The 25835-nt window shown below is 42.4% G+C and overlaps 3 protein-coding genes across 3 annotated transcripts in view; 2 read left to right on the top strand and 1 right to left on the bottom strand.

Annotated features, from left to right (window-relative positions):
• The window catches only part of LOC136181106 (NLR family CARD domain-containing protein 3-like), a 494962-nt gene that overhangs the window by 354131 nt on the left and 114996 nt on the right, over positions 1-25835 (bottom strand). The gene's annotated exons all lie outside the window — the stretch shown is intronic.
• The window catches only part of LOC136181096 (NACHT, LRR and PYD domains-containing protein 3-like), a 128162-nt gene that overhangs the window by 65662 nt on the left and 36665 nt on the right, over positions 1-25835 (top strand). The window contains exons 5-8 of the mRNA XM_065961391.1: positions 10327-10405; positions 10564-10768; positions 10894-12697; positions 12804-12977. Coding sequence (XP_065817463.1) covers positions 10327-10405; positions 10564-10768; positions 10894-12697; positions 12804-12977 — 2262 coding nt within the window. The remainder of the gene's footprint in view (positions 1-10326; positions 10406-10563; positions 10769-10893; positions 12698-12803; positions 12978-25835) is intronic.
• Positions 13998-17455, top strand: LOC136181159 (stonustoxin subunit beta-like). The gene is made up of 2 exons (XM_065961681.1): positions 13998-14097; positions 16854-17455. Exons 1-2 carry the CDS (start codon positions 14007-14009, stop codon positions 17423-17425), a joined length of 663 nt encoding a protein of 220 aa, XP_065817753.1. The 5' UTR covers positions 13998-14006; the 3' UTR covers positions 17426-17455.

Here is a 25835-nt window from a genome sequence, read left to right as displayed (position 1 = left end):
AAGAGCTGTAAGCTAACAGTTAGCCACCAGGTTCATTAGCTGCTCTGACTATAGTAGAAGTGCAGGGAACACAATGACTCTCAGTTAGCATGCAGGCTATGCAAACATGCTAACAGTACAGTTTAACACAGCAGAGGGAGGGCATGGAGTCTGTCCTCATCAGTTAGGACTAAAAATAATCACTCCATCAGCTCAACTGGTTCCACAACTTCTCTGAAACTGGACGGTTGCCAAGCAACACAAACACTCCTCTGCAAGTCAAGTCAAGTCATATTTATTATAGAGCACATTTAAAAACAGCTACAGCTGACCAAAGTGCTGTACAATACATGAAAAAAGAAAAAACAACTTGAGATCACAATGTCCACACGAGAGAAATATATATATATGTATACATACATACATATATAAAGAAAGAATATATAAAGAAAGCAACAAAGGAACCTGAAAGAAACGGTCTATTCAGGACCAGGGGTCTCAAATGCTAAAATATAAAAGTATGTCTTGAGACAGGACTTAAAAGAGTCAACAGAGGGTGCAGACCTGATGGAATGAAGGAGGCCGTTCCACAGTTTACAGGCTTTTACTGAAAAGGCCCGATCTCCCTTTAGCTTGAGCCGTGAGCGGGGAACAGCCAGGAGGCCCATGTCTGATGATCTCAGGCGCCTAGATGAGGTGTATGGCCTGAGGAGGTTGGTAATATATGGGGGGGCCAGGCCATTCAGGGCTTTAAAAACAAACATCACAATCTTAAAATCGATTCTGAATCATATTGGGAGCTAATGAAGGAACGCTAGGACAGGACTGATATGCTCCCTCTTCTTGGTTCCAGTCAGCAGCCTTGCTGCAGCATTTTGGACCAGCAATTGCAGTAGTCAAGCCGGGATGAAATGAGCGCATGGGTTATTGTCTGTCAGTCACTGAATGAGAGGATAGGTTTTAGCTTGGAAATTGTACGGAGCTGAAAGAAACTGGATTTGACAACTGGATTTACCTGCCGATCAAATGTAAAGCCTGAGTCGAAGATAAAGCCAAGGTTCCTGTCGTGGGGCGTAATGTGGCTGTATAACTGACCTAAGCTGTTGGCGACCTGTTTGATGATATCGGGGGGGCCAAAAACAACAGCTTCGGTTTTTGACTCATTTATTTGTAGGAAGTTATGGGCCATCCAGTGTTTTATGCCTTCAAGGCATTGTATAAGAGAGGTGAGTTCTGCGAGATTGTTTGGTTTGACCGGTAGATAAAGCTGAGTGTCATCTGCGTAGAAGTGGTATGAGAGGTTGTGCTTCTGGATAATTTGACCCAATGGGATCATGTATAGTGAAAATATTAGAGGGCCTAGGATGGATCCCTGTGGTATCCTACAGCTCAGACCAGATTGGGAGGATGTGGCGTTAGTTAAGTTTACAGAGAAGGTTCTGTTGTTCAGGTATGATGTAAACCAAGTCAGGGCTGTGCCCCCAACACCAACCCAATGCTACAGGCGATTCATTAAAATTGTGTGGTCGACAGTGTCCTGAGATCAGGAAAGCACAGTTTCCAGAGTCCATTGTAAGCAGAAGGTCGTTGTGGATTTTGAGAAGTGCAGATTCTGTGCTATGGGCTGCTCTGAAACCTGATTGAAATTTGTCTAAAATACTATTATGATGAAGGTAGGGTAGCAATTTCTCCAGAATAACCTTTTCTAGCACCTTAGAAAGGAAGGGTAGTTTTGAGATGGGTCTGTAGTTGGAAAGTGGTATGGGGTCCAGGTTGGGTTTTTTTTAACAAGGGCTGCACTATAGCATGTTTAAATGAGGGAGGAACAGCACCAGTTGACATAGAGCTGTTTATAATGGAGAGGATAAAAGGGCCGGTAATATCGAAGGAATCTTTGAGGAGCTTGGTACGTACTATGTCACTGGGGCAGGTGGCAGATTTCATTTTAAAAACCGTCTCTTTGAGTGAGGTTAAGGTGATAGGCTCAAAACAGTTTCACTGGGCAGAGCAGTTGAAGGGCGGGGAGGCTGAGATGTGCCTGGTAGGGGCTGAGATATTTTTTTTTATGCCAGCAACTTTTTCAGTGAAGAACTTTAGGAAGTCTTCTGCTCTACTAAGGGGAGTGTCTAGAGAGGATCCAGGAGGGGGGCAGGTGAGAGAGTTTATAATATTGAATAGGACTTTAGGATTATGGTGATCTTTTGAGATGATATCTGAGAAATGTTTTGCTCTCGCTGCCTTGACTGCAATTTGGTAGCTGATCAGCCGCTCTTTAAGGATGTCATGTGAGATTTGAAGCTTATCCTGCTTCCACTTGCGTTCAGCTTGTCTGCAGTTCCTCCTTAGGGCTCTAGTGGATTCAGTAATCCAAGGCTGTGATTTAGGCTTTGGTTTTTTTATCTTGAGAGGAGCAATATGGTTGAGAATTGAGGAGCAAGTAGCATTAAATAACTTAATGTGATCCTCAGTGCAGAGTTCAGTAGGAATATTTTCAACGGACAGAGTATCTTCAGCAGCTAAGAAAGCAGCTGAGAATAAACTGGCAGTGGAAGAGTTAATGTAACGAGAGTAAAGCATGGGGAGGAGACCATTTGATGACAGGTCAGAGAGAGACACATTAAAAATAATGGCACTGTGATCTGAAAGACAAGGGTCCATTATTTCCAAATTGTTAACAGGAAGACCACAAGACAAGACCAAGTCCAAAGTGTGGCCATGTTTATGAGTGGGACCTGAGACATGCTGTGCAAAATTAAATGATTCAATCAGGTTTAAAAATTCACCGACAAGTGGTTTTGATGGACAACATACATGGATATTAAAATCACCCAGTATTAAAATTCTTTCAAATGATGGCACAATTTGCGATAAGAGGTCTGCAAACTCAGTGATAAAATGTTTTTCTGATTTTGGAGGACGATATAATATGATGATAAGAAGAGGGTTTGCTGTACCCACTTTGTTTTTAAAAACTGCTGCCTGACCCCTGCCCCGTCCGGAGGGTCGTGGCGTGTTAAAGAAGGAACATTCATTTGGAGAAAGCTCAATAAGTGGACTTACATCATTGGAGTTCAGCCAAGTTTCAGTCACCAGAAGGAAATCTAGGCCCTGGGATGTGAAAAAGTCGTTAAGAATAAAAGTCTTATTTAGCGCTGATCTGGCATTTATCAGAGCCAGTTTAATCGGGGCCGCATTACTGACGTGCGCTAGTGGCGTCCATGGCAGAGAGCGGAGGTTACTAGAGTTTACACCGCTGCAACGTTCAGTGGCAGATCGGGATTTTGAGCCTCGGTGATATCGGAAAGACATTTTTACTGGAATATTGAAAGTGCTAGAAGCCTCGAAAGGTCCAAGTCCTGTAGTTGAATGAATTTTCGACGTGGAGCTCTGCAGAAGGGGACAGCTGATCTCTGCTGCACCCACAGCAGAGATCAGCACAGACCAGAGACCTTATTATGCAGCTCTATAAGTAGAATTACTGCAGTGAAATCACAGTGTGTGATTCTAGTAGATAGATTTATAAAGACAAACTCTGTCTGCTGTAGTTATTCTCTATGATCAGCTCTTATTGAATGTTTCCTTCCAGTCAGATAGCTGTGTCAGATTGATCTAACAAATGGGGATTCTTCAGTCTGTTGGGCCCCTTCACAGGGGGGTCCTCCAACCATTCATCACCAATATGTGATCAATAATCTGACACCTACAAAAAAATGCTCTGTATAAACATTTATCTTCAAAGTTCACAGAAGTATTATTTCCAACATAAAGAACATCTCTCCCCGATAGTTAAGACTAGACTCGCAGCATTCGGTCATTTACTGTTACATTTCATCTTCACTGTCTGCTCCACCACTGCTCCTCTGTTTTCACTCTCAGACGGATAATTCATTTCATAGGAATAAATCATGTGACTCTTAGCAGAGCGATGAGAGTGAGTGCTGTCAGATGGGGCCCCCTTAGGATCCGATCACACAGAGACGCAACTCGCCTCAAAAAAACACCTGAACACAGCTGAAGAAAGAACAGCTGGGAGCGCCTGTGGAGCAGGGCTGTGTGTGCATACGGGCGACCAAATGAAATATGTTTGCTCCAAGAGGAGGAGGGGAAAATGTCATAAAAGGCGGATGTCAAACCTACTTGATTTGATTGGCTACTTTGAGTGACATTGACGATTGCTGAGACTCTGCTTCTTGATCAAAAAAGTTGAAAATGTTTAAACTTTTATGCGTACCCAAAAACTGCTAGAAAAATGTGTCTTGCAGCAGCAAAGAAGAGCGCCCAGAAATCACGCTGGACCATAAGATAACCATGGTTTTGCTGGTGCTGCTTTCCCTTTTTGAAGGTGAACCAGGTAGATGTGATGTTTGTAGACTGACAGTGAGGTGATGATGATGATGATGATGAAGGTTAACCAGGTAGATGTGATGTTTGTAGACTGACAGTGAGGTGATGATGATGATGATGATGATGAAGGTGAATCAGCAGCTTCATCTCTTTGTTTTCTCCACATCTGAAGATCTTTGACTGGATGTGACTTCAGCAGCTGAACTCCATCAGTGTTGTTGTAGTGACAGAGTGCAGCTCTCCCAGCAGGGGGCGCTCTGCTATGGATCAGTGTGAGGACACAGAGGAGGGAGTCCCTCCCTCTAAAACCTCTCTGTGTGAGGAACATGAAGCTCTGAGGTGAGGATCTCTAACTGTCCATGACTCTTCTTCATGTCACAGCTCAACACTCACATCTCTCCACCTTCATCATCATCATCATCATCATCATCATCATCTTCATCATTATCATCATCATCATCATCATCATCATCATCATCATCACTGTCTCATCTGCTGCTCACAGTAACTAATAATGTTGTTTTTTTGTATCAGGATGCAGGAACAGAGACCAGACTCTCCTGGACCCAGCTGTGTGTCCATGAAGAGTGACCGGTCTATGGGTCATCTTATTAACTTTAAAGATGGACGTCCTGCTGATGGAAGGTGAGATCTGAAATTGACAAAGAGCTCTGTTCTGCTTTTCTGTAGGCTCACTCTTTCATCCTCAGCCATTTACATCACTCTCAGTCTTCAGTCCATGTTCACCTCTCCCAGGACTCATACTTTTCTCCTGTTTCTCCTACTTCTCCACCAGAGGTCCTCAGAATTCACCTCCTTCTCTTCTAGGTTTCAATAGCCCAGACCTTCCCTTCTACTCTACTCACCTGTCTTCATTTTCCTCATCAGCTTCATTTAGTTTTCTCACCACTTCATGATCATTGTGTGCTTTGGTTCTATCTTGTGTTTTTTCTTTGGAAGTGTTTGTATTTGAACCCTGACCTTCCTGAAGGCTGTAAAATGTGGAAAAGAATCATTTTATTGCAGCTGTGAGTCCATTTTTTTCTGCATTTGGGTCCTTCCCTGCGCCCTATTTCCCAGACCCTGTCAGAACTTAACCTGCCTGACACAGAACCAGCCGACAGTGTGATGGACTTTATGACTTCAAAGCAAAAACAGCCCTACAAGAAAGGAGCTAAATATTCTTAGACAAAGTCAAAATAATAGGCCAAACCTTAAAAAGAGACAAATCTGAGGAAAGATTTATTTTTGGGCTTTTTGTTCCGTTATTTAGAGACGGGACAGTAGATAGAGTCAGAAATCAAGGAGAGAGAGAATGGGGAATGACATGCAGGAAAGGAGCCACAGGTCGGAATTGAACCCGAGCCACCCACTTGGAGGGCTACAGTCTCCCTACATGGGACACGCACACTAACCACTAGGCCACCAGCACCCCAATTAAAGCAATTTTAATGAATGAACATTTTTGTTTTTCCCTCAGGTAGAATGAAAGTCCTCTCCTTCCTCACTCCCAATGATGACCAAAACAAACAGACATACTGTCCACAATATCAGATTTCATTCACTGAGAGTCTGCTTCTGCACGTCCATTTTAAAGCATGCACCATCAAGGATGGGAGCCACGGTTTAAAAACTGTGATTAGAGGATTATGGTCCACGAGGTGGATGTTGGATGTCCTGACTTTGTCCACAGCCCAGATCCTGAACCTGATGAGGTTCTGCTGGTGAGATGTTGGGCATTGAAAGCTTCAGGTCAAGTTCACTAACCTACCTGGTCCATACATCCTGCTGATCCAGCTGACCATTGTACTGATATCTGACTACACTTTCTCCTGGACTACATAGTTTAATACTTGATCCTTGTTTTAGTGAATGGTATCTGAGTCCAGCTGAGCCATGTTTAGTCCTTGATCTGGATCTGTTCCGTATCCTGATAGTAGTTGCTGCCTGTGGTACCTTCAGTCTCTAAATGTACGATGAGAGGTAGAGCCTTCATTTTTTAATTTTTTTTATTAGGTGATGCCAATACAAGGTGTGTGTGTGTGTGTGTGTGTGTGTGTGTGTGTGTGTGTGTGTGTGTGTGTGTGTGTGTGTTTTTTTGTTTGTTTTTTCCATTCCCCTCCTCTGTACCCCTATTCCTATTTTTGTCCTTCTTCTTTCCTTCATTCCATTTTTTTTTCTTTTCTTTCTTTCTTTGTTTCTTTTTTTTTTTTTTCCTTCTCATCCTTTTTGTTCTTTCTATATATATTATCTTTTTTTTTTCCCTTCCTTTCTACTTCAGTCATTGTGTGATGCAGGGCTGCCCCTGATAGGGTCGCCTACTGCTGACTTCTCATCAGTGATGACCCTGTCTCAGTTGCCCCCAGACCCTGCGGAGAGGGCCAACTGATAGGGTTGCCTACTGCTACCCTCCCGCCAAGCTTGAACAAGGAGGGGCTAGAAAGCATAATTCAAATTCAAAAAACTTTTTTTGTCCCCGGGGGGGCAATTCAAAGGCACACAGAGCAGTAAATTAACAACAGTGCAAGTAGACAAAACATTTTAACCTAAATAGAAAGTGTCAATTTAAATACAACTTAAAGCTTAAACTTAACTTAAAAATACAAAATATAAAAGAGTAGATATAAGTGGACAGTGATCGGACTAACAGATGTAAACAGATGTAACCAGAACTATGTGCAGTAAATGAGAAATAAATATATATATATATACAGAGCTATGTGCAAGTAGGAAAATACTAAATGATAAGTTATTAAGGTGCACGGTGAATAATGGAACAACAGAACTAATATATACAATATAACTGTAAGGTAAAAATGAGATAAATAAAGTGACTGTAGTGCAATGATGGATAAGAAACAACAGGAATAAATTAACCAGAACTGTATGAATACTGATATAAAATGGATAGAATAAAGTGATGTAGTGCATGAGACCAGATAAAGCAGAGGCAGTTAAGGTGCATGTCAAATATAAAGGAAATAAAAAAGCAAAGTTCACAGCTGAGAGTCTGCATTGAGTGAAAGGTGTTGGTGTCTGTTGGTGGGGGGGGTAGGAGTTGAGGAGCTGGACAGCCCTGGGAACAAAGGTTGCTCTTCTCCTCTGTGTCCTGCAGCAGGGACAGCGAAGCCGGCGTCCTGAGGGGAGCCACTCAAACGCTGGGAAGAGAGCGTGTGAGGGGTCCTGCATGATCCGACCTGCTAGCCTGATTGTCTGTTGCTCATAGATCGATGTCAAAGTCCTTACAGGTAGTCCAATGATCTTAGAGCAGACTGTGACCGTGCTCTGCAGGCGGTTTCTGTTCTGGAGGGTGGTGGAGTGGAACCAGCAGGTTATAGAAAAAGTAATAATGCTCTCAATGAAGGAGTAGTAGAAGGTCAGAAGAATGTTCTTACTGACTCCAAAGGAATTGAGCTTCCTTAGGAGGCATTTTCGCTGCTGACATTTCCTGAGAATCTCCTCGGTGTTGGAGGTGAATTTCAGCAGGCTGTCGAAGATGGTACCCAGGTACTTATACTCCTCTACTAGTTCGACAGGATTCTCACGGATTGTGGTGATTGCTGATGCAGCCAGTTCCCTCTGCTTGTTGGAGAAGGTCACCACCATGTCTTTGGTCTTGCTCACGTTCAGTTCGGGGCAGGAGCTGTCACACCACTCCACAAACTCCTGAAGAACTGGTCCATGGTGCTGAGAGGGGCCTGACAGCAGAGACAGGAGAACTGTGTCGTCCGCGTACTTCACCAGGTGACAGTTTGGCTGTGTGGTTCTGCAGTCATCGGTGTAGAGGATGAAGAGCAGAGGTGAGAGCACGCAGCCCTGAGGGGAGCCAGTTGAGGTGTGTTGGAGGTTGGAGAGGGTGTTGTTGACCAGAACTCTCTGTGATCTGTTGGTCAGAAAGTCCAATATCCACAGGATAAGCTGGTCGTTCAGATGGAAGCAAGTTGAAAGTTTGTCAGCCAGGATGTGAGGCTGCAGGGTGTTGAATGCAGAGGAGAAGTCTGCAAACAGGAGTCTGGCCGAGGTGTTGGGGTGCTCCAGGTGTTTTTGAACAGTGTCTATTATGAATGTTTTTGCATCATCGACACCTCTGCCTGCACGATAAGCAAATTGTAGCGGGTCCATCTGGGAGTCGGTTTCTCTGATGATGTGTTGTTTTATGATCCTCTCCATGGCCTTCATCACCAGAGACGTGAGGGCCACAGGCCTGAGCTCATTCAGTGATTTGGCGGGGCTTTTCTTGGGGATGGGGATAACGGTGGAGTGTTTCCACAGCTGGGGGACTGTGCTGCTGTCCATAGAGCTCTGGAACTGGGTCTGAAACACGCCCCCTAGCTGCTCGGCACAGTGCTTCAGGATGCGGCCACTGATGTTGTCTGGACCAGGTGAGCTGCTCTCACCACATCCTCTCTGCTGAAGGTGAGTGTAGAGTCACTGGGCTTGAGCATGGACACTGTTTCTTCCAGCTGTGTGGTGTTGTCCTTCTCGAATCTGGTGTAGAATGAGTTGAGATCGTTGGGGAGAGAAGAAGAGCTGCTGTCTGCAACCTCGATGGTTTTGATGTTGGTAGCAGCAGTGTTCACAGCAGCCATGTTTTTGAGGCCCTGCCAAGCTGAGCGGAGGTTCCCCTGTGTGAATTTTTCCTCCACATTGTTCTTGTACTTGAGTTTGGCAGTTTTTATGGCGTGCTTATCTTCTCTGTTTACCTCCTTTTTCTCCATTTCGGAGCCGGTGAAGAAGACCCTTTTCTTCTTGTTGAGGACCTCCTTGAGCTCTTTGGTGATCCAAGGTTTATTGTTGGGGTAGATCGTGACTGTTTTGGAGGGGATGATGTTGTCCACACAGAAAGAGATGTACGATGAAACAGTGTCCACATGTTCATTAATGTTGTTGGAGGGGGTCAAGAGGTTATCCCAGTCAGTGGATTCAAAGCATCCTTGTAGTGTAAGAATGCTTTCGTTGGTCCACTGCTCGATGTTCTTAACAACTTTCTCAACCCTCTTTATGACAGGAGTGCATTCTGGAGCAAGCAGGACGGCATGGTGGTCAGCAGAGCCAAGAGGGGGGAGAGCAACAGATCTGTATGCGTTAGGAACTGAACCATAGCATTTATCCAGTGTCTTCCCCAGGCGGGTGCTGCATGTGATGTACTGCTGGTAGCCTTTTAGTGCATTTTCAGGAGAGCAATGGTTGAAATCGCCCAAGATGAATTTGGGAGAGTCCGGTGATATGAGTTCCACTTTATTTAATAAGTTTGTGATGTGTTCAGTGGCTGTGGCTGCGTTAGCTCTGGGGTGGATGTAAACCAGGATGAGAAAAAGCTGAGGAAATTCTCTGGGGAGATAGAAAGTGTGAAGGGAGACAGCCAGAAGCTCAATGTCCGAAGTGCACAGTTCAGCCTTCAGTTATCGGGCTCCTCTCCTCTGGAATCATCTTCCAGCCGGGGTCTGGAAGGCAGACACACTCGGTATTTTTAAGAATAGAATTAAAACTTTCCTTTTTGATAAATCTTATAGTTAGGGCTGACACAGGTGTAGACCAGCTCCTAGTTATGCTGCTAGGGGAACTGGCACCTTGAGCTCCTATCTCCCTCCCTTCCTCTCTCTCTCTCTCTCTCTCCCTCTCTCTGTGAGATCATATTACTGCATGTTGCTATCTGTAAATCTCAGTAACAAACCACAGCATCTTTCTGAGCTGTGTTTATGTTTGAGTCGTCTTCTGTTAACTTTAAACTGGAACAATCTGATTAAAATGATCTTTGTTTGTTTGTTTGTATCAGGATGATGAGACAGAGACCAGACTCTCCTGGACCCAGCTGTGTGTCCATAAAGAGTGACGGGTCTAAGGGTCTCATTATTGACTTTAAAGATGGATGTCCTGCTGATGGAAGGTAAGAATTAAAAATCAAGTTAATGTTATGTCTCTGTTGTTTAAAGACTCATATCTTGGCTCAGAGTTTCATTATATATATCCTGTTGTTTTCTTGTGTAAAATGTCCTTTCACAGAGTTCAACAGGAGAGCTCCAACGTTCACAGAGATCAATCAGACCAGCAGAATCCAACAGACCTGGACTCCATCTTTATGGTGTGTTCAACACACTGTTAATTAATACACTACCATTACAATAATTTAATGCTAAGTTATTGTTCTGTTTAGACCAGCTGACCTTCAGACTGACAGATGAACCACATGTTGAGTTCTACCAGTTTATATTAAATATCCAGTGTCTCCTTCTGTTCCAGCTGCTGGAGGAGAACATCATCACCTTTGTGAAGAACGAGCTGAAGAGAGTCCACAGGGTTCTGAGTCCAGATTACCCAGAATGCTTAGAGAGTCAGAGTGAGGATGAAGAGCAGGGGAGAAGCTGTAAAGAGGCATTTTTGAAGATCACTCTGCACTTCCTGAGGAGAATGAAGCAGGAGGAGCTGGCTGACTGTCTGCAGAGCAGTAAGATCATTTTAACAGATTTAGTATTTTAGAAAAAGGACAAAGAGGTTTAAAGTTCCAAACTCAGATAGTCATGTGATCTATATCAGGATCTACTCATTGATTTCAGTTCTTTCTTTATTCAGGAACAGTCGCTGCAGAGTGCCGGCGTAAACTCAAATCTAACCTGAAGGAGAAGTTCCAGTGTGTGTTTGAGGGGATTGCTAAAGCAGGAAACCCAACCCTTCTGAACCAGATCTACACAGAGCTCTACATCACAGAGAGAGGGACTGGAGAGGTCAATGATGAACACGAGGTCAGACAGATTGAAACAGCATCCAGGAAACCAGACAGACCAGAAACAACCATCAGACAAGAAGACATCTTTAAAGCCTCACCTGGAAGAGATGAACCAATCAGAACAGTGATGACAAAGGGAGTGGCTGGCATCGGGAAAACAGTCTTAACACAGAAGTTCACTTTGGACTGGGCTGAAGACAAAACCAACCAGAACATACACTTCACATTTCCATTCACTTTCAGAGAGCTGAATGTGCTGAAAGAGAAAAAGTTCAGCTTGGTGGAACTTGTTCATCACTTCTTTCCTGAAACCAAAGAAGCAGGAATCTGCAGGTTTGAAGAGTTCCAGGTTGTTTTCATCTTTGACGGTCTGGATGAGTGTCGACTTCCTCTGGACTTTATAAACAACGAGACCCTGACTGGTGTCACAGAGTCCACCTCAGTGGATGTGCTGCTGACAAACCTCATCAGGGGGAAACTGCTTCCCTCTGCTCACCTCTGGATAACTACACGACCTGCAGCAGCCAATCAGATCCCTCCTGAGTGTGTTGACATGGTGACGGAGGTCAGAGGGTTCACTGACCCACAGAAGGAAGAGTACTTTAGGAAGAGGTTCAGAGATGAGGAGCAAGCCAACAGAATCATCTCCCACATCAAGACATCCAGAAGCCTCCACATCATGTGCCACATCCCAGTCTTCTGCTGGATCACTGCTACAGTTCTGGAGGATGTGCTGAAGACCAGAGAGGAAGGAGAGCTGCCCAAGACCCTGACTGAGATGTACATCCACTTCCTGGTGGTTCAGTCCAAACTGAAGAACATCAAGTATGATGGAGGAGCTGAGACAGATCCACACTGGAGTCCAGAGAGCAGGAAGATGATTGAGTCTCTGGGAAAACTGGCTTTTGAGCAGCTGCAGAAAGGAAACCTGATCTTCTATGACTCAGACCTGACAGAGTGTGACATCGATATCAGAGCAGCCTCAGTGTACTCAGGAGTGTTCACACAGATCTTTAAAGAGGAGAGAGGACTGTACCAGGACAAGGTGTTCTGCTTCATCCATCTGAGTGTTCAGGAGTTTCTGGCTGCTCTTCGTGTCCATCTGACCTTCATCAACTCTGGAGACAATCTGATGTCAGAAGAACAAAAAACATCCAGGTGTTCTAAATTATTCAGAGCAAACCCTGACCCAACACTTTTATATCAGAGTGCTGTGGACCAGGCCTTACAGAGTCCTAATGGACACCTGGACTTGTTCCTCCGCTTCCTCCTCGGTCTTTCTCTAGAGACCAATCAGAATCTCATACGAGGTCTGCTGACACACACAGGAAGTGGCTCAAAGACTAATCAGAAAACAGTCAAGTACATCAAGGAGAAGATCAGTGAGGATCTGTCTGCAGAGAAAAGCATCAATCTGTTCCACTGTCTGAATGAACTGAATGATCGTTCTCTAGTGGAGGAGATCCAACAGTCCCTGAGATCAGGACGTCTCTCCACAGATAAACTGTCTCCTGCTCAGTGGTCAGCTCTGGTCTTCATCTTACTGTCATCAGAAAAAGATCTGGACGTGTTTGACCTGAAGAAATACTCTGCTTCAGAGGAGGCTCTTCTGAGGCTGCTGCCTGTGATCAAAGCTTCAAACAAAGCTCTGTATGTGCTCACATAACTATCCAGTTCAAATGTAGTTCTCTTTATTCAGAAATAACAACTATAGTTTGTAATTGCTTTCATTTGTGTTCTTCTGAATCCTCTTCAGGCTGAGTGTCTGTAACCTCTCAGAGAGAAGCTGTGAAGCTCTGTCCTCAGTCCTCAGCTCCCAGTCCTCTAGTCTGAGAGAGCTGGACCTGAGCAACAACAACCTGCAGGATTCAGGAGTGAAGCTGCTGTGTAGTGGTTTAAAGACTCTACACTGTTCACTGGAAACGCTCAGGTAAGGACTTATTCATGTGAAAGTTTACCCAATAAGCTTAAATGTACTTAGTTTATTTGATATTTTGATTAACTTACCAAACATATCCTCTTCAGGCTGAGTGTCTGTAACCTCTCAGAGAGAAGCTGTGAAGCTCTGTCCTCAGTCCTCAGCTCCCAGTCCTCTAGTCTGAGAGAGCTGGACCTGAGCAACAACAACCTGCAGGATTCAGGAGTGAAGCTGCTGTCTACTGGATTAAAGAGTCCACTCTGTAGACTGGACACTCTCAGGTTAGTGTGCTGCTGATCCACATTAGTCCTTTAAGATCATGTTTTCTTGATGAATCATTTGTTAAATGGGCCTTGGTGGTGGGTTAAAGTTTTCCTGTATGTTTCCACATTAAAGCTGTAAAGCTCTGAGCTCGTTCTATAGCTCTCAGTCTTTTAGTCTGAGGAAGCTGGACTGGAATAAAGAAAGTTAAATATGAAGTTCTTTCCCCACCAACAAACAAACCATGGATAATGTTTGGAACATAAAGAACTAAAGAATCTTTATTTCAGATGAAACAGTTCAGAACTGTTTCTACATCACTGCTGATGTCAAAGCAGTCTGTGTGTTTATCTCACGCTCTGTCTTACCTTCACTATTTGTCACCAGAGTAAATATTGATTAGTATCAGATTATGAAGTCTATTCTGTTCAGCTGCATGGTTATGACGGGATGTTACTGGTAAAACAGAGAAGAATGGACCAATGGATGTTAAGCATATTGTGTGTGTGTGTGTGTGTGTGTGTGTGTGTGTGTAGTCTGTCAAACTGTCTGATCACAGAAGAAGGTTGTGCGTCTCTGGCCTCAGCTCTAAGCTCCTCCCCCCTGAGACATCTGGACCTGAGCTACAATCATCCAGGAGAACGAGGAGAGAAGCTGCTGTCTGCTGGTCTGGAGGATCCACACTGCAGACTGGAGACACTGAGGTACAGACAGACACACAGAAGCTGTCTCACTGTTTCTGAATGATGAACTCTGCTTCTTGTCTGATGCTGGATTTAAATGAAGATGTATGAAATAGATTCTGATCTGGTTTCTTCCTCCAGGTTGGACCATAGTGGACTGCACAGACTGAAGCCTGGTCTGAGGAAGTGTGAGTGTGTTTTCATTTCTCTTCATCAGAACACAGCAGCACATGTTGGAGTGTAGAAGAGTAAATGCTCTTGAACAATCAGACAGAGACTATGGCTTGTGAATAGAGGATTTCTTTTTTAGTTAATAACAATAACTTAGATTTATATAGCGCCTTCCATGAAACCCAAGGATGCTTTAAAAAGTGTGTGTGTGTGTGTGTGTGTGTGTGTGTGTGTGTGTGTGTGTGTGTGTGTGTGTGTGTGTGTGTGTGTGTGTGTGTGTGTGTGTGTGTGTGTGTGTGTGTGTGTGTGTGTGTGTGTGTGTGTGTGTGTGTGTGTGTGTGTGTGTGTGTGTGTGTGTGTGTGTGTGTGTGTGTGTGTGTGTGTGTCTTGTGTATCAGAACATGATCTTATGACTTGGCTAAATTCAGAGGTTAGATAACTATTGGTTTGTGCCTGCTGCTGTCCAGATTGTGTTTCTGTTATGATTAAACCTTTCAAACTACAACAGGATGAGGGCTGGAAGTAACACAAAGTGATGATAAAAGTGAGGGTGATGGAAACTCATGAGAGTTTGAATATTAAATAAAAAATGTAAACTGAAATAAAAGTGATAATCCAGTGAATAGAAAATCACCATTCATCACATCCAACAGAAATGTATATTTTACAACATGCAGTTTTTGTGACATTTCACATTTTGATGTTGGCTGCTGGCCGGCTGCTCGTAGTCGAGCTCGTGGAGCTCATCAACTTTAAAAACAGCAGAAATCATTTTTGATTTGACGTTCATTTTCATAAACATGTAAATATGCAGAGTCTCCAACATCAAGTTCTCTCCTCAAAAACATCCAGACGTGAATTCAGTGATGAAATAGAAACAGAATATCTTTAGAGACATAAGCTAGCTCTCCTCCTCGTCTTCTGGCTGTGCAGACAGTAAGGCACACAGCAAAGTCCACGATCACCATAGTACAGGCCAGCAGGAACATCCAACAACAATACACAAGTCAGCTGCAGGCCGCCAGGTGGCCAGGTGAGGTCGGGATGGCGTGGCCTACACCTTAGACAAGCAGAGAAAAATCACAAGGACTGAGTTGTCATCTGTTTCTTCAGATTTCGATCTGTTCATCCAGTCCAGTTAAATTTACATTAAAACAAAAACATGTATGTTGTAGAGCCTAGATTGATGGAAAAGAAATGGTCTCCATGACTTCAGAAACACAGTTTAAAAGTAGTTAGACAGGACAAAGGGACGTGGCACACTCCTGCTGCCATCACATTGTGTGTGACAGTGAAAGTGGAAATGAGGCTCCTGTTTGTGCTGAATGTGACCTCTGAGGACAGAACAGTTGGAGACAGCAGATGGTTCATAGATTCTTTGTGCTGCACTTTGATTAGTCAGACTTTATTCACTGCATGTGTTTGTTGATTTGGATCTCCATTCTTCCTGGCTGCCATGGTAACTCCATTTGAACTTGATTAGAAGTGGATTATTACATTTCAGTGCTGTCAAACATCATTCAGTGCTGAATATGAACTGTAAGTTTGATTGACTCTCAGTAAGTAGGGGTGTAACGGTACACAAACATTTCAGTTCAGTACAGTTCTCAGTTTTGAAGCTTTGGTTTGGTACATTTTCACTACAGTAAAGGGACCTGATGCAACGCTTTTTTTTCTTTATTAGGAACATTTATAATTTCTCTTTTACACATTGGACTAAGTGCAGCATCGACAGTTCAGACTTGTACACCTGCTCAGGTTACTTTTTAATAACATTTTAAATTAAACATTGTAAAAAAAACATAAAATAAACTTATGTTGCTTCCTTCAACCAAAAGAGTCTCCAATAAATAAAAGATATGAATGAAATAAAGTATTTTAGAATGAAATGAAGTCATTAATATAGCCTATATATAAAAATATTTCTTTTAAATTACACTTCCACCTTTTAGTTTATGAAGGCAACACTTTTTTGAATGCTCTTTGAGCACATAATAAACCTAATCACATCTGGGACAGTGTAGTTTCAGAACTATTAATATTTCCCTCTGTCGATATAAGAACTTCAATGGCATTTTTTATGGCTTTGGCCCGTTTAGAATTATTAGCAAAAGGCTGTCTGTTTTTTCCTAGTTGCAGTGATGTTTACGTTCGCGTGGTGCCTTTTCAAGTGCTTTAATAAGTTTGACGTGTTGCCTGTGACGTACCCGATGTCCGCTGAACAACAACGGCACACTACTCTCGTCTTGTCAATGTCTCTTTGTCCATTATTGTGGGAATGGGGAGGGAGGTGTTCATTCTATCATGCTGCAGGTTATGTTCCCACACAGACGCGTCTCCCCCTCCCCTTTTGCTCTTAGTTTGAGCGGGATCATCGCTGAAAATGAAAACAAAACTTAAGAGTAAGTCTGTAAAAAGAACTCCATCCCGGTTATATGCAACTGTCCAGACCAACAGGACTCGAGGAACTACTAATCTGCACAGTTTGCACAGTTTATGTTTGAACTTTTTTACAAGTTACTAACTAAAAGCTGTGTCCCATACCATCAGCTGCAGCCTTCCTCCACCCTGAGGTGTGCTTTCGCTTTGCGGTCCGTGTGGGAACACAGATTAAATCACTTTTGTTCCGCGCGTACTCGGATCAGTCCTGTACTGAAACGGTCCGGTCCGAGTACGTGTACCTTTACACCCCTATCAGTAAGTGTCAGTAAAGTTGTTGATGAATGAACAGATGATAACCTGCAGCTGTGTTGTGTCTCGTTCTCTCCATCAGACGCCTGTGAGCTGGAACTGGACACAAACACAGTGAACAGAAAACTGAAACTGTCTGACAACAACAGGAAGGTGACATGTGTGGAGGAGCTTCGGTCATATCCTGATCATCCAGACAGATTTGAACACTACTATCCTCAGCTGCTGTGTAGGACTGGTCTGACTGGTCGCTGTTACTGGGAGGTCGAGTGGAGAGGAAAGGTTTATGTATCAGTGAGTTACAGAGGAATCAGAAGGAGAGGAGGAGGTGAATGTTGGTTTGGATTAAATGATCAGTCCTGGAGTCTGATCTACTCTGATGGAGGTTACTATGTCTGTCACAATAACAGAGAAACAGAGATCTCCTCCTCCTCCTCCTCCTCCTCCTCCTCCTCTGTCTCTAACAGAGTAGCAGTGTATGTGGACTGTCCTGCTGGCTCTCTGTCCTTCTACAGAGTCTCCTCTGACACACTGATCCACCTCCACACCTTCAACACCACATTCACTGAACCTCTCTATCCTGGGTTTGGGTTCTGGTCTCCTGGTTCTTCAGTGTCTCTGTGGTCTGTCAGTCTGAGAAACACTGCTGACTGAAGATCAGCTGACTCTGTTCACTCTGTCCAGCTGGTCTGTTTCATGGTTGGGGGATGTGATAATGGGGGGTGGGGGTGGTAATGGGGGTTAAATGTTCTACATTACAGAAAAACAATGGACCCCCTTCTTTAATGTCTGTATTGTTCTGATCTCACCAATAAAAAACAAGTGACAATTAAACAATTAAAGTCCTCCTCCTGCTGTCTTGATATTGGCAGCAGGAGGAGGAGTCATGGCTCCAGATCTGTTACAAATGGTAAACTTGTCTCTCAGGTGTCTTCCCACAGGCCCTGAAAACAGCAGTCATCAAGCCACTACTAGAAAAGAACAATCTAGACAATAATGAATAATTACAGGCCTATATCAAATCTTCCTCTGTTAGGTCAAATGATAGACAAAGCTGTGTTTCAGAAGTTAAATAACTTCTTGATATTGAACAACTGTTTGGATGTCTTCCAGTCAGGTTTTGGACCAAACCGCAGCACTGAGACAGCTCTGGTTAAAGAGTTTAGTGACATCTGTTTAAACACAGACAGAACCTCAGTCTAAGTTCTTCTTGGGTAACACTTTATATGAAGGTCCTTGAAATAAGCTGTTATTACTGTCAAATCTGCTGTATAAGACACACTTTAAACCCTCAGGCATCAGTTTAATTTACTGCCCTCTTAAGTCATTAAGGACAAAAATGTCCACTTCCAAAAATCTGCTATAAAAATAGAACAGATTACTTTTTTTGTTCCTTTTTTCTGCATAAATCTCTTAAACAACTTCAGCCCTGCTCAAAACTACCAAACATTCAATCATTTTGAGGATTTTAACCCTTTACATGCCAATTTCATTACTTGATGTTACTGTTGTTATTTATGAAAAAAAATGATTCCATATAACAAATATTTGGTGGCTGGGGATTTTTAAAAATTTGGTCTTGGATAAGTCAAAGGATAGACAAAATATTTACTTTGATGCATTATTATGCATCAAATTATCTATTTTTGTGTAGCATCAGATTAAAAATGTACTACCCTCTTGAGTCATTAAGGATAAAAATGTTCACTTCCAAAAACTGCTATAAAAATATTACAGATTAATTTCTTTCTGCTTTTTTAGGTTAAATGTTTTGATCAACTTCAGTCCTGATCAAAACGATCAAATATTACTTTATTGGTATTATTCAACAGTCTAGCCAGCCAAATTGCTGATACTGCTTGATTTACTTCTATTTTTGGTACTTTCTCTCTGGATGTATATCGTTTTATTACGGCTCCCTTGAGTAGCCACAAAAAAATAAAAACAAGTCCACAGAGGCTAGCTTATGTAGATATAAGGTTTAAATTGTAATCTAAGAAATCAGAAGAATGTTGTATGCTGTATATGTACTTATGTCTTGATTATTTGTAATTGTAATGACAATGTACTATGGCACATTAAAAATAAAATAAAAAAAATATATATGTATATATATAAATAAAGTAAGACATACTGCAAGAAGCTTATTGGATGTGATTCTCAAGCCATTTGAAAAATGGTCCAAGAAACTCACAAAATGAAGAGAGCTAAATCAGTCAGACAGTTTCTCCTCAGGGATGATGTCAGCAGAACGACTACAGGCAAGAGGGACACAATAACTAAAGAGACAGAGGAGGCTACTGTCTGATACTTTACTTACTCTCCACAAGTAATATGTGTCAGAGCACCAACACATTTCCTATGCCTTCCTCTGTGGTCAGAGACCATTTTGGGTTGTTCCACCAAAAGAGAGAGACGTGCCAATGTAAGACACATGAAATTTGTAGTTCATGACAAATATAATCTACAAGCTGGGTATTGTAAACTGAAGAAGCATAGAAGAAATGTCTGACAGCACTGTCTGCAGCAGCCCAAAGGCATGTGTCTGTATATCCCTTGAACAGGTCTTCATGTAAGGTGGTGACCCTGCCCCAGGGATGTCAGGAGAAAGTGGAAATCTCAAAGTGGAGAGACTAAAGTGAGTACAATCATCGTTAAAAAAGATGTTCCAATGCTAGAGGATGAGCATGTGCTACAATTCCAAAACAGGCTTTTTAACTTCAAGAGGCACCTTTTGAATATTCCTGAACCTCACTGCTAAAGATGCCCTGATCCACACAGATTTCAGTGAAAGTTGTTCTTGTAAATACTTCAATGAAATCCAGTCAGTCCACTTTTGGAGGGTCACATCAGCAGGTGACCCTCCACACTGGTGTGCTTTATCTGGCCCTTCTGCACCATCTCCCCCAGGAGAAGGCACGACCCACCTCCAATATGGGCTCATTTGGACCCCATTCTTCAGAACACAGATAGAGAGAGAGAGAGATCAAATTAAAACTGTATAATCAAGAAGTGGAGAGAGTAAGACACTTTAAGTTTTTAGGGTTCTGGTTTGATGAGAGGGTTACATGGGCTGCATGTTCAGAAAGTTTGAAATGTTGTGAGTGGGTTTAGTTGGAAGTGAGTGGGGGGTAGACTGCTGTGAAAGCATACAGGATGAATAAGATCAGTATTAGATTATGGTTGTATTGTATATGGATCAGCAGCAAGCACAACTCTTAAAAAACTAGATACTATCCAATATCAGGAATTAAGACTGTGTACAGGTGCTTTTAAAACAACACCAACACTGAGATCAGTCATTTGTTCAGATTCAAGTTCATCACTCATCAGTTTACAGTCATTCAGACAGCAGACATTTAGACAACAAACACTATACAGAAGTCAAATGATGTTTTTATTGGTACCTGCACACAAAGGCTTCAAAGGAAATGAATTAGCAGACAAGGTGGCAAAGGAGGCTACGAAACATACTCAAATGGATTTGATAGTTAGCATTAGTGGAACAGAAGTGAAGAGCATTATTAAACAGAGACTGAAGGAAAAGGTGGCAAGACTCAGATTTGGACACACTGGATTCAATAACACATTGTTCAAAACAGGAAAACACAAATATGACTACTGTGGACAAGAGGAGACAGTGGAACATGTTGTTAGACACTGTCAGAAATAAAGTTTAAAAAGAAGACAGATGATGGAGAACCTGAAAGAAATCAAAGGCTTTATATGTGATTTTTTGATCCAGCAGATGTCGCCCTTGAGCACCAGCATGAAACCAAAACAACCCGCGGTGCATTGTTGTGTTAGCATGCTAATGCTAGCGATCTTTATTATGCTGGTATCTTCACACTGCATGTAAATTTACCTGAAATGAGCGTGATCTAGAAACACAGTTAAGCAGTGAGTACAGTATGTTATTCTTCTTTTCTCTAGTCCCTCAATTAAACAACTTTTATACACGAGGGGAGGAGTCAGCCGGCCGTCCCGGCGATGTAAACAAACTGAAGATAGGACTCTGAAAAGAAGAAGAAGAAGAAGAAGAAGAAGAAGAAGAAGAAGAAGAAGAAGAAGAAGAGCAGGCGATGGAGTGAGTAGATTTATTTCAGAGCACTGCAGAGCAACCTTTTTAAAGTATAATTTTTCACACACTTTGAGAAGAAGACTTGGAGGTAACTCAGTCTCCTGTTGCATTGTACTGAGACAAACTGAACAAAATGTCTGCTAAATCATCCAAAGGAAGAAAAACATCTCTTTTAACCACGAGGCCTTCAACTCGTACTCCGACCGCGGCCTCCACTGAAAAACCTCCCCGGGGAGAAGCAGCCTCAGCTGCAGCCGCATCTACGACGGACACGGAGACTTTTCAAAGTGAGCTTCTGTCCTCCCTGCTCAAAGATTTGATAGAGACTCTGAAGATTGAGGTCCGGGCTGTGTTGGAGAGTGAAATGGCAGTCATTAGAGCCGACATTACTGCAGCCAGGTCCGAGCTAAAGGAATACAGAGAGTCCATTACATCCTCTCTGTCTACGTTGAGTGTCACGGTAAAAGGTATGGAGGAAAGCCTGTCTGCATGCACTGATGACGTTTAACCTTTACAGAAAGAAGTACAGCGACTCACTGCAACAGCTGATACTCTGATATTCATCATCCTCTCTGTCTGTATTTCTCTTCATCCTCTCTGTCTGTATTTCTCTTCTTCCTCTCTGTCTGTATTTCTCTTCTTCCTCTCTGTCTGTATTTCTCTTCTTCCTCTCTGTCTGTATTTCTCTTCTTCCTCTCTGTCTGTATTTCTCTTCTTCCTCTCTGTCTGTATTTCTCTTCTTCCTCTCTGTCTGTATTTCTCTTCATCCTCTCTGTCTGTATTTCTCTTCTTCCTCTCTGTCTGTATTTCTCTTCATCCTCTCTGTATTTCTCTTCTTCCTCTCTGTCTCTGTATTTCTCTTCATCCTCTCTGTCTGTATTTCTCTTCTTCCTCTCTGTCTGTATTTCTCTTCTTCCTCTCTGTCTGTATTTCTCTTCTTCCTCTCTGTCTAAATTTCTCTTCATCCTCTCTGTCTCTGTATTTCTCTTCTTCCTCTCTGTCTAAATTTCTCTTCATCCTCTCTATCTCTGTATTTCTCTTCATCCTCTCTGTCTGTATTTCTCTTCATCCTCTGTCTGTATTTCTCTTCTTCCTCTCTGTCTGTATTTCTCTTCATCCTCTCTGTCTGTATTTCTCTTCTTCCTCTCTGTCTGTATTTCTCTTCTTCCTCTCTGTCTGTATTTCTCTTCATCCTCTGTTTGTATTTCTCTTCTTCCTCTCTGTCTGTATTTCTCTTCTTCCTCTCTGTCTGTATTTCTCTTCTTCCTCTCTGTCTGTATTTCTCTTCATCCTCTCTGTCTGTATTTCTCTTCTTCCTCTCTGTCTGTATTTCTCTTCATCCTCTCTCTGTCTGTATTTCTCTTCTTCCTCTCTGTCTGTATTTCTCTTCATCCTCTCTGTATTTCTCTTCTTCCTCTCTGTCTGTATTTCTCTTCATCCTCTCTGTCTCTGTATTTCTCTTCTTCCTCTCTGTCTGTATTTCTCTTCATCCTCTCTGTCTCTGTATTTCTCTTCTTCCTCTCTGTCTGTATTTCTCTTCATCATCTCTGTCTGTATTTCTCTTCTTCCTCTCTGTCTGTATTTCTCTTCTTCCTCTCTGTATTTCTCTTCTTCCTCTCTGTCTCTGTATTTCTCTTCTTCCTCTCTGTCTGTATTTCTCTTCTTCCTCTCTGTCTGTATTTCTCTTCTTCCTCTCTGTCTGTATTTCTCTTCATCCTCTCTGTCTCTGTATTTCTCTTCTTCCTCTCTGTCTGTATTTCTCTTCATCCTCTCTGTCTGTATTTCTCTTCATCCTCTCTGTCTGTATTTCTCTTCTTCCTCTCTGTCTGTATTTCTCTTCATCCTCTCTGTCTGTATTTCTCTTCTTCCTCTCTGTCTGTATTTCTCTTCTTCCTCTCTGTCTGTATTTCTCTTCTTCCTCTCTGTCTGTATTTCTCTTCTTCCTCTCTGTCTGTATTTCTCTTCTTCCTCTCTGTCTGTATTTCTCTTCTTCCTCTCTGTCTGTATTTCTCTTCATCCTCTCTGTCTGTATTTCTCTTCATCCTCTCTGTCTGTATTTCTCTTCTTCCTCTCTGTCTGTATTTCTCTTCATCCTCTCTGTCTGTATTTCTCTTCTTCCTCTCTGTCTGTATTTCTCTTCTTCCTCTCTGTCTGTATTTCTCTTCTTCCTCTCTGTCTGTATTTCTCTTCATCCTCTCTGTCTCTGTATTTCTCTTCTTCCTCTCTGTCTGTATTTCTCTTCATCCTCTCTCTCTGTATTTCTCTTCATCCTCTCTGTCTGTATTTCTCTTCTTCCTCTCTGTCTGTATTTCTCTTCATCCTCTCTGTCTGTATTTCTCTTCTTCCTCTCTGTCTGTATTTCTCTTCATCCTCTCTGTCTGTATTTCTCTTCTTCCTCTCTGTCTGTATTTCTCTTCATCCTCTCTGTCTGTATTTCTCTTCTTCCTCTCTGTCTCTGTATTTCTCTTCTTCCTCTCTCTCTTTTTTTTTCTTCATCCTCTCTGTCTGTATTTCTCTTCATCCTCTCTGTCTGTATTTCTCTTCATCCTCTCTGTCTGTATTTCTCTTCTTCCTCTCTGTCTGTATTTCTCCTCTTCCTCTCCGTCTGTATTTCTCTTCTTCCTCTCTGTCTGTATTTCTCTTCTTCCTCTCTGTCTGTATTTCTCTTCTTCCTCTCTGTCTGTATTTCTCTTCATCCTCTCTCTGTCTGTATTTCTCTTCTTCCTCTCTGTCTGTATTTCTCTTCATCCTCTCTGTCTGTATTTCTCTTCTTCCTGTCTGTCTGTATTTCTCTTCATCCTCTCTGTCTCTGTATTTCTCTTCATCCTCTGTCTGTATTTCTCTTCTTCCTCTCTGTCTGTATTTCTCTTCTTCCTCTCTGTCTGTATTTCTCTTCTTCCTCTCTGTCTGTATTTCTCTTCATCCTCTCTGTCTCTGTATTTCTCTTCATCCTCTCTGTCTCTGTATTTCTCTTCATCCTCTCTGTCTCTGTATTTCTCTTCATCCTCTCTGTCTGTATTTCTCTTCTTCCTCTCTGTCTGTATTTCTCTTCTTCCTCTCTGTCTGTATTTCTCTTCTTCCTCTCTGTCTGTATTTCTCTTCTTCCTCTCTGTCTGTATTTCTCTTCTTCCTCTCTGTCTGTATTTCTCTTCTTCCTCTCTGTCTGTATTTCTCTTCATCCTCTCTGTCTCTGTATTTCTCTTCTTCCTCTCTGTCTGTATTTCTCTTCATCCTCTCTGTATTTCTCTTCTTCCTCTCTGTCTGTATTTCTCTTCTTCCTCTCTCTCTGTATTTCTCTTCATCCTCTCTGTATTTCTCTTCTTCCTCTCTGTCTGTATTTCTCTTCTTCCTCTCTGTCTGTATTTCTCTTCATCCTCTCTGTCTGTATTTCTCTTCTTCCTCTCTGTCTGTATTTCTCTTCATCCTCTCTGTCTCTATTTCTCTTCATCCTCTCTGTCTGTATTTCTCTTCATCCTCTCTGTCTCTGTATTTCTCTTCTTCCTCTCTGTCTGTATTTCTCTTCATCCTCTCTGTCTGTATTTCTCTTCATCCTCTCTGTCTGTATTTCTCTTCATCCTCTCTGTCTGTATTTCTCTTCATCCTCTCTGTCTGTATTTCTCTTCTTCCTCTCTGTCTGTATTTCTCTTCATCCTCTCTGTCTGTATTTCTCTTCATCCTCTCTGTCTGTATTTCTCTTCTTCCTCTCTGTCTGTATTTCTCTTCATCCTCTCTGTCTGTATTTCTCTTCATCCTCTCTGTATTTCTCTTCTTCCTCTCTGTCTGTATTTCTCTTCTTCCTCTCTGTCTGTATTTCTCTTCATCCTCTCTGTCTGTATTTCTCTTCTTCCTCTCTGTCTGTATTTCTCTTCATCCTCTCTGTCTGTATTTCTCTTCATCCTCTCTGTCTGTATTTCTCTTCTTCCTCTCTGTCTGTATTTCTCTTCTTCCTCTCTGTCTCTGTATTTCTCTTCTTCCTCTCTGTCTCTGTATTTCTCTTCTTCCTCTCTGTCTGTATTTCTCTTCATCCTCTCTGTCTGTATTTCTCTTCATCCTCTCTGTCTGTATTTCTCTTCTTCCTCTCTGTCTGTATTTCTCTTCTTCCTCTCTGTCTCTGTATTTCTCTTCTTCCTCTCTGTCTCTGTATTTCTCTTCTTCCTCTCTGTCTGTATTTCTCTTCATCCTCTCTGTCTGTATTTCTCTTCATCCTCTCTGTCTGTATTTCTCTTCTTCCTCTCTGTCTGTATTTCTCTTCATCCTCTCTGTCTGTATTTCTCTTCATCCTCTCTGTCTGTATTTCTCTTCTTCCTCTCTGTCTGTATTTCTCTTCTTCCTCTCTGTCTGTATTTCTCTTCATCCTCTCTGTCTGTATTTCTCTTCTTCCTCTCTGTCTCTGTATTTCTCTTCTTCCTCTCTCTCTGTATTTCTCGTCTTCCTCTCTGTCTGTATTTCTCTTCATCCTCTCTGTCTCTGTATTTCTCTTCATCCTCTCTGTCTGTATTTCTCTTCATCCTCTCTGTCTCTGTATTTCTCTTCTTCCTCTCTCTCTGTATTTCTCGTCTTCCTCTCTGTCTGTATTTCTCTTCATCCTCTCTGTCTCTGTATTTCTCTTCATCCTCTCTGTCTGTATTTCTCTTCATCCTCTCTGTCTGTATTTCTCTTCTTCCTCTCTGTCTGTATTTCTCTTCATCCTCTCTGTCTGTATTTCTCTTCTTCCTCTCTGTCTGTATTTCTCTTCATCCTCTCTGTCTGTATTTCTCTTCTTCCTCTCTGTCTGTATTTCTCTTCATCCTCTCTGTCTGTATTTCTCTTCTTCCTCTCTGTCTGTATTTCTCTTCATCCTCTCTGTCTGTATTTCTCTTCTTCCTCTCTGTCTGTATTTCTCTTCTTCCTCTCTGTCTGTATTTCTCTTCATCCTCTCTGTCTGTATTTCTCTTCTTCCTCTCTGTCTCTGTATTTCTCTTCTTCCTCTCTGTCTCTGTATTT

Source organism: Labrus bergylta, chromosome 2, assembly GCF_963930695.1.
Source record: "Labrus bergylta chromosome 2, fLabBer1.1, whole genome shotgun sequence".
NCBI classification, from domain to species: Eukaryota; Metazoa; Chordata; class Actinopteri; order Labriformes; family Labridae; genus Labrus; species Labrus bergylta.
Note: the sequence above shows the minus strand (reverse complement) of the source record. Positions and strands in the feature narration are given on the sequence as shown.